Source organism: Trachurus japonicus, chromosome 15, assembly GCF_045865225.1.
Source record: "Trachurus japonicus isolate A0001 chromosome 15, Traja_1.0".
Taxonomy (NCBI): domain Eukaryota; kingdom Metazoa; phylum Chordata; class Actinopteri; order Carangiformes; family Carangidae; genus Trachurus; species Trachurus japonicus.
In genome coordinates, this window is record NC_140921.1 from 3,867,150 (window position 1) to 3,879,374 (window position 12,225).

A 12,225-nucleotide genomic window follows, 5' to 3' on the forward strand; every position below is an offset into this window, starting at 1 on the left:
TCCATGCTGCTCGTATGTAATGTTCGTCTTGTATTGAAGCCCCGAAATGCGAAATTGTCCCGAAAAAATTAAATAAGTCTATATTTCAAGCTTGTTTTGTAGCGGAAGCTTCTCTTCTCAGTTCGTCCAAATTTGACGAACCGGGAAAAGGAGCTTCGAGAAGCTTCCACTACAAAACAAGCTTAAAACATAGACTTATTTAATTTTTTTCGGGACAATTTCTCATGTTGGGGCTTCAATACAAGACTGAGATTACATACGAGCAGCATGGAGGTATTTGGATGTTTTTTGGTGTGTCTTTTTGTTACGAAGACAGTTGGTATCCATTTGCAACCGTTATATGGACATGAAACTTCTCCCAGCCCTTTACTTAGTCCACATGAGGGTGAGTAGATAATGAAATTTCAATTTTGGGTGAACTATCCCTTTAAAGTAGAAATCAACTCAGGTTACTTTTGCAGATGGCTGCTGTGTAAACATGTTTACTGAGTCGCTGACTCTCCACCTCCTCCTGATTTGAAGACACATGGATGTTGTTGTTGGCGCAGTCGGCAGTTGGTGACTGACTGAGCGCCCATCATGGCTGTGGCCCCCCCCGGGCTCAACCAGATGCCGTAGTAGTTACATGTCCACAGAGTCAACATCCACTTATCTGGTGCTGGAATCGCGTTTTAATTCACATGTGGGCTCTAGAGAGATATCTTTCTTTCTTTCTTTCTTTCTTTCTTTCTTTCTTTCTTTCTTTCTTTCTTTGTGGCAGCTATGGTGGCCTTAAGGGCTCAACACACTGCGACACATGCAAAGAAACAAATGTGCTGCAAATTCAGAAAAGGTGTTGTCGATTTGACAACACTTGCCGCAAATTCAGTCCTACAGCTCAACAGGAGTGTTTCCAACCCACGGAACTTTGAGAGCGATTGCTACAGTTTGTTTATTGTGACAAGGTCAAAGCCCAAACGTTTTCAATTATTTACCTTTTGTTAAAGGGAGAGTTCAACATTTTGGCAAATTGGCCGAACTCCAAAACGCTCTGGTGGACAAGTTGTGACCTGCACATTCACCACGCTATGAGATAATAACACAACGTTACCACACAGAGTTGTTTTAGAGGGAAATTCATGCAAAACCGCTGATGTGAATAACGTTGTGTTATTATCTCATAGCGTGGTGAATGTGCAGGTCACAACTTGTCCACCAGAGCGTTGTGGAGTTGTTGGATTGTGTATTTGATGAGTTTGATGAGGGAAACCAAGAAATCCCATGAGCCTCCGTAGCGTAGCTCTGAGCAGCTCACGGCTCTGCTCCGCTGTTCTAAAAATAGCTTGCACCGACAATTAAAGGTAACGAACCTACTGCTATGACTATAGGGGTTATGGCAATGGGCCAATTTGCCAAAATGTTGAAATATCCCTTTAAACATGTCAACAAGTTCTCAAACTCTCTGTCCCCTGTTTCTACAACATTAACCTCCGCGGCTCCTAAACTTCATCCAGACTTTTAAATCCTCGCCAACTCATCAGAGGATTTTCACCAGATTTAATGAAGCTCGGTCAGGAAGGACCCGTCTTCTTGTCTTCATGCTGACTCCTGGTTTTCTCTCCTGCAGCTCGATCCGCTGACCGAGGCTTTTCCCCACTTAAGAGGACAACCAATCAGATTTGGCCGTGACCTCTGTAAGCCAATTGTCTCATTAGTGTCAAACTGTGAACCCGTCCTTCTTCTTCCTCCTCTCTTGTCAGATAAGCCTCTCAGAGTGAGTCTATACACCCCTAAACCACCACGGTACCCCAAACACTGAGCAGCAGCGTCCTGGGGAGCAGACCATAATAACAACAACCTAGTAACAACATAGCAACCACCATCCTGAACCCCCGTCAAAAGGAGGATGGATGAGTTTGTAAAATATCACGTCAAAATAAACCATCAAAACTTTTTATTTCGATAATCGTAACCTTTGTTACTGTTGTTTTCATGCATTTATTTCAACCAAACAAATCCTCTGAATGTGTATTTTACTTTATCTTAAAGGGATAGTTCAACATTATGGCAAATTGACCCATTGCCATAATCCCTATAGTCATAGCAGTAGGTTTGTTACCTTTAGTTGTCGGTGCAAGCTATTTTTAGAACGGCGGAGCAGAGCCGTGAGCTGCTCAGAGCTACACTACGGAGGCTCATTATGGGATTTCTTGGTTTCCCTCATCAAACTCATCAAATACACAATCCAACAACTCCACAACGCTCTGGTGGACAAGTTGTGACCTGCACATTCACCACGCTATGAGATAATAACACAACGTTACCACACAGAGTTGTTTTAGAGGGAAATTCATGCAAAACCGCTGATGCGCGTTGCCTTCAGGGACAGTTTTTCATCAAGCAGTCTCTGTATTTCCCTCTAAAACAACTCTGTGTGGTAACGTTGTGTTATTATCTCATAGCGTGGTGAATGTGCAGGTCACAACTTGTCCACCAGAGCGTTTTTGGAGTTGTTGGATTGTGTATTTGATGAGTTTGATGAGGGAAACCAAGAAATCCCATGAGCCTCTGACGTAGCGTAGCTCTGAGCAGCTCACGGCTCTGCTCCGCCGTTCTAAAAAATAGCTTGCACCGACAATTAAAGGTAACAAACCTACTGCTATGACTATAGGGATTATGGCAATGTTGAACTATGCCTTTAAAGCTAAAACTTGGATTTACAAGAAGAGAAGGTGAAGTCACCGATGTGTCTCTGATGTGTTAAAACGCTACACCTGCTTCCACCGACGTCACGTTCTAACTTATTCATCCTCGTCTTTTTTAGTGGGATGACACGGCGCCGTGTAAAATGTCAACCTGCACAATACACCGCACCTCCGTGTGTCTATAGAGCTTTTTATCTGTCTGCTCCCTCTGTTCTTTTATTCATCACTCTGTTTCTTTCTTTTCTTTCTTTCATTTCTTTTTCTTTTTTTTCTTTTTTGTCGGTGGAGGTCTAAACACCCCGGAGCGGACGGAGGGATTTCAGGTGTCAGGGGAAAGGGAGGGAGAGAGGGAGAGAGAGATGTGAATAATAGATCAGAGAGACAGAAAGTGGGAAGAGGAGAGTCGGCAGAGGAGAATGAGGGGCGATATACAGTATAAAAGGTGGGAAATGGAGAGAACTTAGTGAATAGAGAGGAAGAGAAAGAAAGAAAGAGGATATAAAATAAAAAAGGAGGGATGTCAAAAAGGACAGAGTCAGTCAGACGAGGACGGAAAGAGGATGGACTGTTTCCTTAGAGGGCAAAGCTGACAGGAAAACACACATCCATAAAAGTCATACATCTGTCCATCTGTTCATCCCTCCATCCCTCCCTTCATCCCTCCATCCCTTTGACTCTTCCCTGCCTCCATCCATGGATAGATAGATAGATAGATAGATAGATAGATAGATAGATAGATAGATAGATAGATAGATAGATAGATAGATAGATAGATAGATAGATAGATAGATAGATAGACAGATAGATAGATAGATAGATAGATAGATAGATAGATAGATAGATAGATAGATAGATAGATAGATAGATAGATAGATAGATAGAACAATAGCACTATAGATAGATGGATGGATGGATGGATGGATGGATGGATGGATGGATGGATGGATGGATGGATGGATGGATGGATGGATAGATAGATAGATAGATAGATAGATAGATAGATAGATAGATAGATAGATAGATAGATAGATAGATAGATAGATAGATAGATAGATAGATAGATAGAACGATAGATAGATAGATAGATAGATAGATAGATAGATAGATAGATAGATAGATAGATAGATAGAACGATAGATAGATAGATAGAACGATAGATACAGTAGATGGATAAAACGATAGATAGATAGATAGATAGATAGATAGATAGATAGATAGATAGATAGATAGATAGATAGATAGATAGATAGATAGATAGATAGATAGATAGATAGATAGATAGATAGATAGATAGATAGAACGATAGATAGAACGAAAGAAAGAAAGAGGATATAAAATAAAAAGGAGGGATGTCAAAAAGGACAGAGTCAGTCAGATGGACTGTTTCCTTCGAGGGCAAAGCTGACAGGAAAACACACATCCATAAAAGTCATGCATCTGTCCATCTGTTCATCCCTCCCTTCATCCCTTCATCCCTCCCTCTATCCCTCCATCCCTCTGACTCTTCCCTGCCTCCGGTGTTGTGGTGGTGGTCAGTCAGGAGGAGCCGTTGCATAAGAGACAGCGATTCATCTTTTATTGAGACGAAGCTTCTATAAATACGTTTTACCTTGTTCTCTGGAGTTTAAAAGCTCAACCTGCAGCTGCAGCTAAAAATACACACAGGAAGGATGCCGACAACAAACACACAAATAAACAAAACAAAACAAACTAACTAACTAAATCATACTTTAAGTGCTGGCTCTGTTTTTTAAAGGGATAGTTCACCCAAAATTGAAATTTCAGTGCATGTCCATACAGTATTAACGGTTGCAAATGGATACCACTTTTCTTCGTAACAAAAACACACACCAAAAAAACATCCAAATACCTCCATGTAATGTCAGTCTTGTATTGAAGCCCCGAAATGCGAAATTGTCCCCAAAAAAAATTAAATAAGTCTATATTTCAAGCTTGTTTTGTAGCGGAAGCTTCTTGAAGCTCCTCTTCCCGGTTCGTCAAATTTGGACGAACTGGGAAGAGGACAGACCCTGGTTCGTCCAAATTTGACAAAGAGGAGCTTCCGCTACAAACAAGCTTGAAAAATAGACTTATTAAATTTTTTGGGGGGACAATTTCACATTTCGGGGCTTCAATACAAGACGGACATTACATACGAGCAACATTTGGATGTTTTTTGGTGTGTCTTTTTGTTACGAAGACAGTTGGTATCCATTTTGAAATTTCAATATTGGGTGAACTATCCCTTTAAGACATTAAATTGTAAAGATTTTTCTATCAGCCTTTCCCAGTTCCTGTTATTTATAAATATATTTTTCGTGTCATGATGCAGCCACTGTGGTCCATCCATCCCATATTGGGAATATAAGACACATTTAATGACAAATACAAGAAAACAGACTAGACAGTCCTTCCTGTTGGTGTTACCTTCCACACAGTTGTGACACATAAATAAACAATTTAAGATTTCTTTCAGTACTCAACTATATATCGCTCTTCGTCTCGTTGCCTGAGCCTTTTCAAGAAATAAAGAAAATGCAAATATATTCAACTGAAAAAGATGTTTTAGCTTCTCAGCATCGTCCAACCACACAAATTGGTTATTTGGATCTACCTCACTAAACATTTTTTTGTCTTATAGAGTCACAGAAAGGACAGTAGAAGACAAAATTACTTTCATTCTCCACCTCAATTACAAATTCTATCGTTTTCTGCTGTGCCGACATATCTGCCTGTCTCCATATGAAGACCAAGTATACCAGCTCTCAATTGAGCACAGGGATCTTTTCTTTTGAGACAAATTATACATAACATAGTTTTCTGGGCCAAATACCTGTTTTATTTCACAGTAAGTACGCAGCTTTGGTTTACCCCAATTATCTAATGCCTATCTGTCTTTACTTTGTTGGAAAATAATTTATTTTAATACATAAACGCACCATATGTACACTCCACCGTAGCTCATTCCCAGCCCGTATCTCCCATGGCTCTATTTTGCACAGCACACAAATATAATCTTGACTGATGAGACTTTAAAGCCGAATGCTGAATCTCCCAGTTTCCCTGAATGCACCAATGCTCTGCGCATCATAACCTTGAGACTCACCAGACATCAACTTCCATGACTTATTTATTTATTTACAAGCAAGAAACATGCAAGTTAAATTTTAAATTGAATATCTCATATATTTCTTTACATAAACATAAATATTAGGACATTATTCTTACTTTATTTGTACACATTTATCTTTATTTTCATCTTTATATTCTCTATTCTTTGCAGAGGAAGCAACTGTAGCTGTAACTGAAGCTGATTTCTGCTCAGGATCAATAAAGTATCTGATCCTGATTGATTCTGATGTTCAGTGTTTTTAAATTGAATTACATGTTGTGCACATTTCTCCCTCAAAAAAAAAGAAAAAAAAGTATGAAGAAACGATCAGAGATAGACACTCTGACCCCGTCTGATCGATCAATCAATCAACCAATACTCACTGCAGGCTCAATACGTCATTGTTGTTTAATTTATTTTTTATTTTTATACACTTTAATTTATACTAATCTGCAGCTACTTTTACTGTAGCAACTTTTATTTCTGCAAATTTTAAGTCCTTGGAAAAGGTAGAAAGTTTATTAGGATGGTAAATAAACTGCTTTTTATATGTATCTCAATAAAAGCACACAGATGCACAGACCTCTGTTTATCGAATATTACATTTTAATATTGATTACTGTAAAAATAAATACATAAATAAACACAGCGCTTTCTATTTCCTGTCTTGTTTTTCATAGGCTGAGCCTTTTTCCCAACATAATTATGTTCAAATAGCCTTTATTGTCATTGCAGCAAACAAAGTGCAATGAGATTTGTGGTGCCACATCCATTCCAGGGCTAAAAATGACTAAAAAAGACTAAAAAAGACTAAAAAGGACTAAAAAGGACGTCCTCAACCACACACATGCATGCTCACACAGGAAAAAAAATCATCCAGTTATTAAAAATCAGTATTATAGTAGATAGAAGCTGTAAGAATAAATAGATATTGCACCTTGACATTACACCTCCCAATTGTGGTCCAATTATAAGCAAAAGAGCATGCAGAGGCTCAAGGTAGCATACAAGGATGCAATGAGGTTACAGCTCTGTGTCCCATAGTGCCAGTCATTTGTTTGTGCCAACCTGTGAGGCACTTTTAAGACAGTTGATGTTTAGTTTTATATGTCGCCTCGACAAATCAGAGAATCACATAATTGAGGCTCTAGTACAGTAAGCCCATTGAAAAGCTGCTACAGATTCACTTCTAGGCTAATAAGGTGGCATTGGTGCAATAGCCTGTATATATTTTATGAAATGCACACTCCTCTTGTATTTTTGGACTTTCTTTTTATTTTTGTACTATTTATGTATATTGTTTGACTTGTGATATGGACCTGTGTCTGAAATAAAGCTTATATATACAGTATATATATAAAAAGTGCTGGGTTTAGTAAAGTGGTGGCACCAAACCGTCAAAAAAGAAAGAAAAACCGTCTGCACAGCAACAAATATATACAACAACACTCAATACCAGGAGACTAATTAAAGCCAAAACAATTAAGGAAAAGAAAAAAAAGGATTGTTGATCCTTACCTGAGCAGATCAATTTCATCAGCATGAACCCCTGTTCTCGGTGTTTCCTATTGGCACATCTCAACAGGCAGGAAGCCAACGACAACAACTTCAACCTCACCGGTCTCCACCGAGCAGAGCAGAGCGGAGCGGAGCGGAGCGGAGCGGAGCGGAGCGGCCGCTTGTCTTCACTACAGAAGACAGAGAGAGAGAGAGAGGGAGGGAGGGGGAGAGAGGGAGAGAGAGAGGGGGATGGATCAGTGCATGGAGGAGAGAGAGAGAGGAAGAGACGGAGGAGAGAGTGAAGGATGCTGTTGTTTTACCAAGAGAAAGAGGAGGAGAGAGGAGAGACTGATGTGCGAGTCACAACCTCCTATAAAGCCCCAGGCAGTGTGTGTGTGTGTGTGTGTGTGTGTGTGTGTGTGTGTGTGTGTGTGTGTGGCAGTCAAGTGGCCACCCACGCCACCCTGTGTGTGAATATGTGTGTGTGTGTGTGTGTGTGTGTGTGTGTTCTTATGGCCACAGGGTTCAAATGTTCCAATCAATACCTGAAACACACACATGTGCACACATAAACACACACACACACACACACACACACATATAAATAAATAAATCCATGTAAAATACTACAGTTTTACTACAGCATGTGACGCTGAACACATCACCTCCTCCTGCCGTTAAAGGGATAGTTCAACATTTTGGCAAACTGGCCCATTGCCATAATCCCTATAGTCATAGCAGTAGGTTTGTTACCTTTAATTGTCTGTGCAAGCTGTTTTTAGAACGGCGGAGCAGAGCCGCGAGCTGCTCAAAGCTACGCTACGGAGGCTCATTATGGGATTTCTTGGTTTGGTTTCCCTCATCAAACTCATCAAATACACAATCCAACAACTCCACAACGCTCTGGTGGACAAGTTGTGAGCTGCACATTCACCACGCTATGAGATAATAACACAACGTTACCAGACAGAGTTGTTGTAGAGGGAAATACATGTAAAACCACTGATGCGCGTTGCCTTCAGGGACAGTTTTTCATCAACAGTCTCTGTATTTCCCTCTAAAACAACTCTGTCTGGTAACGTTGAGTTGTTTTAGAGGGAAATATAGAGACTGCTGGATGAAAAACTGTCCCTGAAGGCAACGTGCATCAGTGGTTTTGCATGAATTTACCTCTAAAACAACTCGTAACGTTCTGCATTGACAATTAAAGGTAACAAACTTACTGCTATGACTATAGGGATTATTATGGCAATGGGCCAATTTGCCAAATGTTGAACTATTCCTTTAACAGCCTCTGTAGTAGATTATCATCAGTAGAAAGCAACACAGTGTATTTATTATTTTAGTATAAACTAGACCCCCCCCGGCGGCCGTTACATCAGCACCACTGACGTGAGTACTGTAGTACACACATGAATGGGTGAATGAGCGGGAAATTGTGGAGCACTTTGGGTAAAAGCCTGATATAAATATAAATATAGATATAAATACAGTCCAGTTACTATTTAAACATGTTTAGTCTGTTTTTATTTTTATTTTTTACCATAAATAACTTTGTGATGCAGACACACACTGCTGCTATTTGTGCTGATTTTAACTTGGGCCTAGATATAACAACCCCTGGTCCCCTCCCCAGCTGACATACTGTATTATCACATATCCTCTGAAATATGAAAATATATGTTTACGACATACGATTAAAAACATATAGATACTATACACATAATATACAGGCTATTTAATTTATATAAGAAAACTAGTTATTATAGACAACATACATGTATGGCTAGTTATTTTAAATGTGTTTAACCTTTAATTAGTGCATTTATCCCGTTTTTTTAATGCTCTTTTTTCTGATTTGCTTGCTGTTGGATAGTGCATTAGAAATAAAATGTATCATTATTACATATAAAAAATGTAAAGGTTTACTTAGGTTTGTCTTAGCAGTTTTTCATTAATGTTAAACATGTCTCAGACCACACACACATATATATATTTACAGCATAACTCAATACGTATTTGTTTAAGCATTACTCCAGTACCTCATATACCTTACATATATGATTTTAATATATGCTTTATATGTGTATATGTTGTGTCTGATCCGGATTCATGTGACTGGACATTTCTCCTGCATGTATTCAGTTGGTCTTTATTATAATATATTACATTTATAAACCCACTTCAGCCTTTTAATGAAGTTCAGTGTTAAGTTTGATGACGTTTCGTATTTCTGAGGAGGAAAACTGGTTCTGTTTTCATTTTTCTTTCATAGAAAAACATTAGTGAGGGAGTCGTCAATGGTATAGAGCTGCTGTATGTGTGTGTGTGTGTGTGTGTGTGTGTGTGTTTGGGCCTATAGATCCCACTGAGATATTACATATGGTGATGATGGTGTGTGTGTGTGTGTGTGTGTGTGTGTGTGTGTGTGTGTGTGTGTGTGTGTGTTGGGTAAACACGTCGCATGTTGTCAAACATATTGTTGCTGTCAGGTCGGAGCGCTGAGACGTCACACTGCCTCTCTCTGTAACTCTGATAGATCACGCTCTAATCCCTCACTTCCTGTCTGCAGACGGAGCGTGGACACAGGAGCGTGTGTGCGTGTGTGTGTGTGTGTGTGTGTGTGTGTGTGTGTGTGTGTGCGTGTGTGTGTGTGTGTGTGTGTGTGTGTGTGTGTGTGCACGACTCATGTGAACCTACAATGCATTCTGCTCTGTTGTTACATAACTGTCCCTGCTCGCACAGACAGATATTACAGACAACACACTCTGGCAGCAACGCTCTCTCTCTCTCTCACACACACACACACACACACACACACACACACACACATACACACACACACACACACACAGTGGGTTATTCTCACTCTGCTCTTGTACTATTGTGTGCGAGTGAGTGAGATAAAGAGCAGAACTCGCAGGATTTGTGTCAAACTCTAACCCGACTGCTGGAATAGTCAGAGCAGTAACAGCCTCTGTAACCTCGACTCAACTTCACTCAATCAAACTCACAACAAATATAAAAAATAAACTCATTTTTCTGCAGCTGTATTGATTTTTCATGTGTTTTTGTTTTGATTACATTAAATTAAAGAGACACAGAGGAGTTAAGAGTCTCATATTAATGTGGATGAATCTACGTTACCCACACTTATTAAGGGGATAGTTCAACATTTTGGCAAATTGATCCCATTGTCATAACCCCTATAGTCATAGCAGTAGGTTCGTTACCTTTAATTGTCGGTGCAAGCTATTTTTAGAACGGCGGAGCAGAGCTGTGAGCTGCTCAGAGCTACGCTACGAAGGCTCATGGGATTTCTTGGTTTCCCTCATTAAACACATCAAATACACAATCCAACAACTCCACAACGCTCTGGTGGACAAGTTGTGAGCTGCACATTCACCACGCTATGAGATAATAACACAACGTTACCAGACAGAGTTGTTTTAGAGGGAAATGCAGAGACTGCTTGATGAAAAACTGTCCCTGAAGGCAACGTGCATCAGCGGTTTTGCATGTATTTCCCTCTAAAACAACTCTGTGTGGTAACGTTGTGTTATTATCTCATAGCGTGGTGAATGTGCAGCTCACAACTTGTCCACCAGAGCGTTTTGGAGTTGTTGGATTGTGTATTTCATGAGTTTGATGAGGGAAACCAAGAAATCCCATGAGCCTCCGTAGCGTAGCTCTGAGCAGCTCACGGCTCTGCTCCGCCATTCTCAAAATAGCTTGCACCGACAATTAAAGGTAACGAACCTACTGCTATGACTATAGGGATTATGGCAATGGGCCAATTTGCCCAAAATGTTTAACTATCCCTTTAATGGGTCCATTTTCGATAAATATATTGTTTTGTATTTATAGTTATTTTGTTATCATCTCCTAATTATTTAGTTTTATACAAGGGTTACTCTCTCTCTCTCTCTGTCTCTCCAGCTCTAGTTACGTATTATGGGGTTTCTAAGAAGGGAAAGGAAAATAAACGACAGCAGGCAGCCGAACAGAAATACTCCCTCAAACAGCTCCGGTATAAAAAGTTACTGTTGCAGAGGAGAGAAAAAACAAAACAAAACAGAAACCAATGAATATTATTCTGTTGTTTAATGAAGAAAAAGTGAGAGGGAGTTCAGAGGGATTCAGTTTTTTTTTTTTAGACTTGAATGCAGTTTCAAAATGGAAATGATGTCATTTCTCTGCAGACTTGCGTTGCTTGGAGCTGCCAACAGGAGGATACTGCCAATTTCTCTAAATCACGTAGAAAGATCCTCAGAGGGAGTTTGGGTGGAGATGAAAAAGCTACTGAAAAAAATAAAAAATAAAAATCCTAACTGGACAAACAGAGCAGAGTAAATACTAAAAAACCAATATTCTTCTGCTGTATATATGTGTGACACATATATATATAAATATGATTACTGATTGTTACTACTGAGGAGGAGATTGAGGAGATTTTAGTGGAGGTTTCCTCTACGGTGGCCCTGAGAGCTCAATTTAGTCCAACTGAAAAGAGAAAAAAAAACACTTCAATAAACAAACGAGCTGCAAATTAAGTCCTGAAGCACAACGGGAGTGTTTCCATAGTGATACACCTGCACCTTATTATAAACAATAATAATAAGTTTCATCTATATAGTAGGCTATTTGAATTGGGAGGGTCAGTTTATAGACACACACTGACATAAATGCATGCCCACAAACTGCACATGGGCAATATGAAGCTTTTCATGACCTCCACCTCCATGCAGCTTCTTCTCTGAATGGATGTTTCCTGTACAGTTTCATTTGTTCAACACAACTTAAGTAAATTAATTCAAAAAGATAAAGTAATGCTGCGTGATGCTATGCTAATTTGCTTAATACAACCCACAACATGGCCTCATATTACCACGGATGGTGTTGCACCATATGAAACTGTAGATAAAGTCA

The 12,225-nt window shown here is 39.6% G+C and overlaps 1 protein-coding gene and 1 long non-coding RNA gene across 2 annotated transcripts in view; one reads left to right on the forward strand and one right to left on the reverse strand.

Annotated features, from left to right (window-relative positions):
• bean1 (brain expressed, associated with NEDD4, 1) overlaps positions 1 to 7,438 on the reverse strand; it is a 62,353-nt gene extending 54,915 nt beyond the window's left edge. Inside the window, exon 1 of the mRNA XM_085799335.1 lies at positions 7,315 to 7,438. Coding sequence (XP_085655461.1) covers positions 7,315 to 7,339 — 25 coding nt within the window. The 5' untranslated portion in view covers positions 7,340 to 7,438. The remainder of the gene's footprint in view (positions 1 to 7,314) is intronic.
• Positions 1 to 12,225, forward strand: part of LOC146973073 (uncharacterized) — a 430,259-nt gene that overhangs the window by 42,922 nt on the left and 375,112 nt on the right. The gene's annotated exons all lie outside the window — the stretch shown is intronic.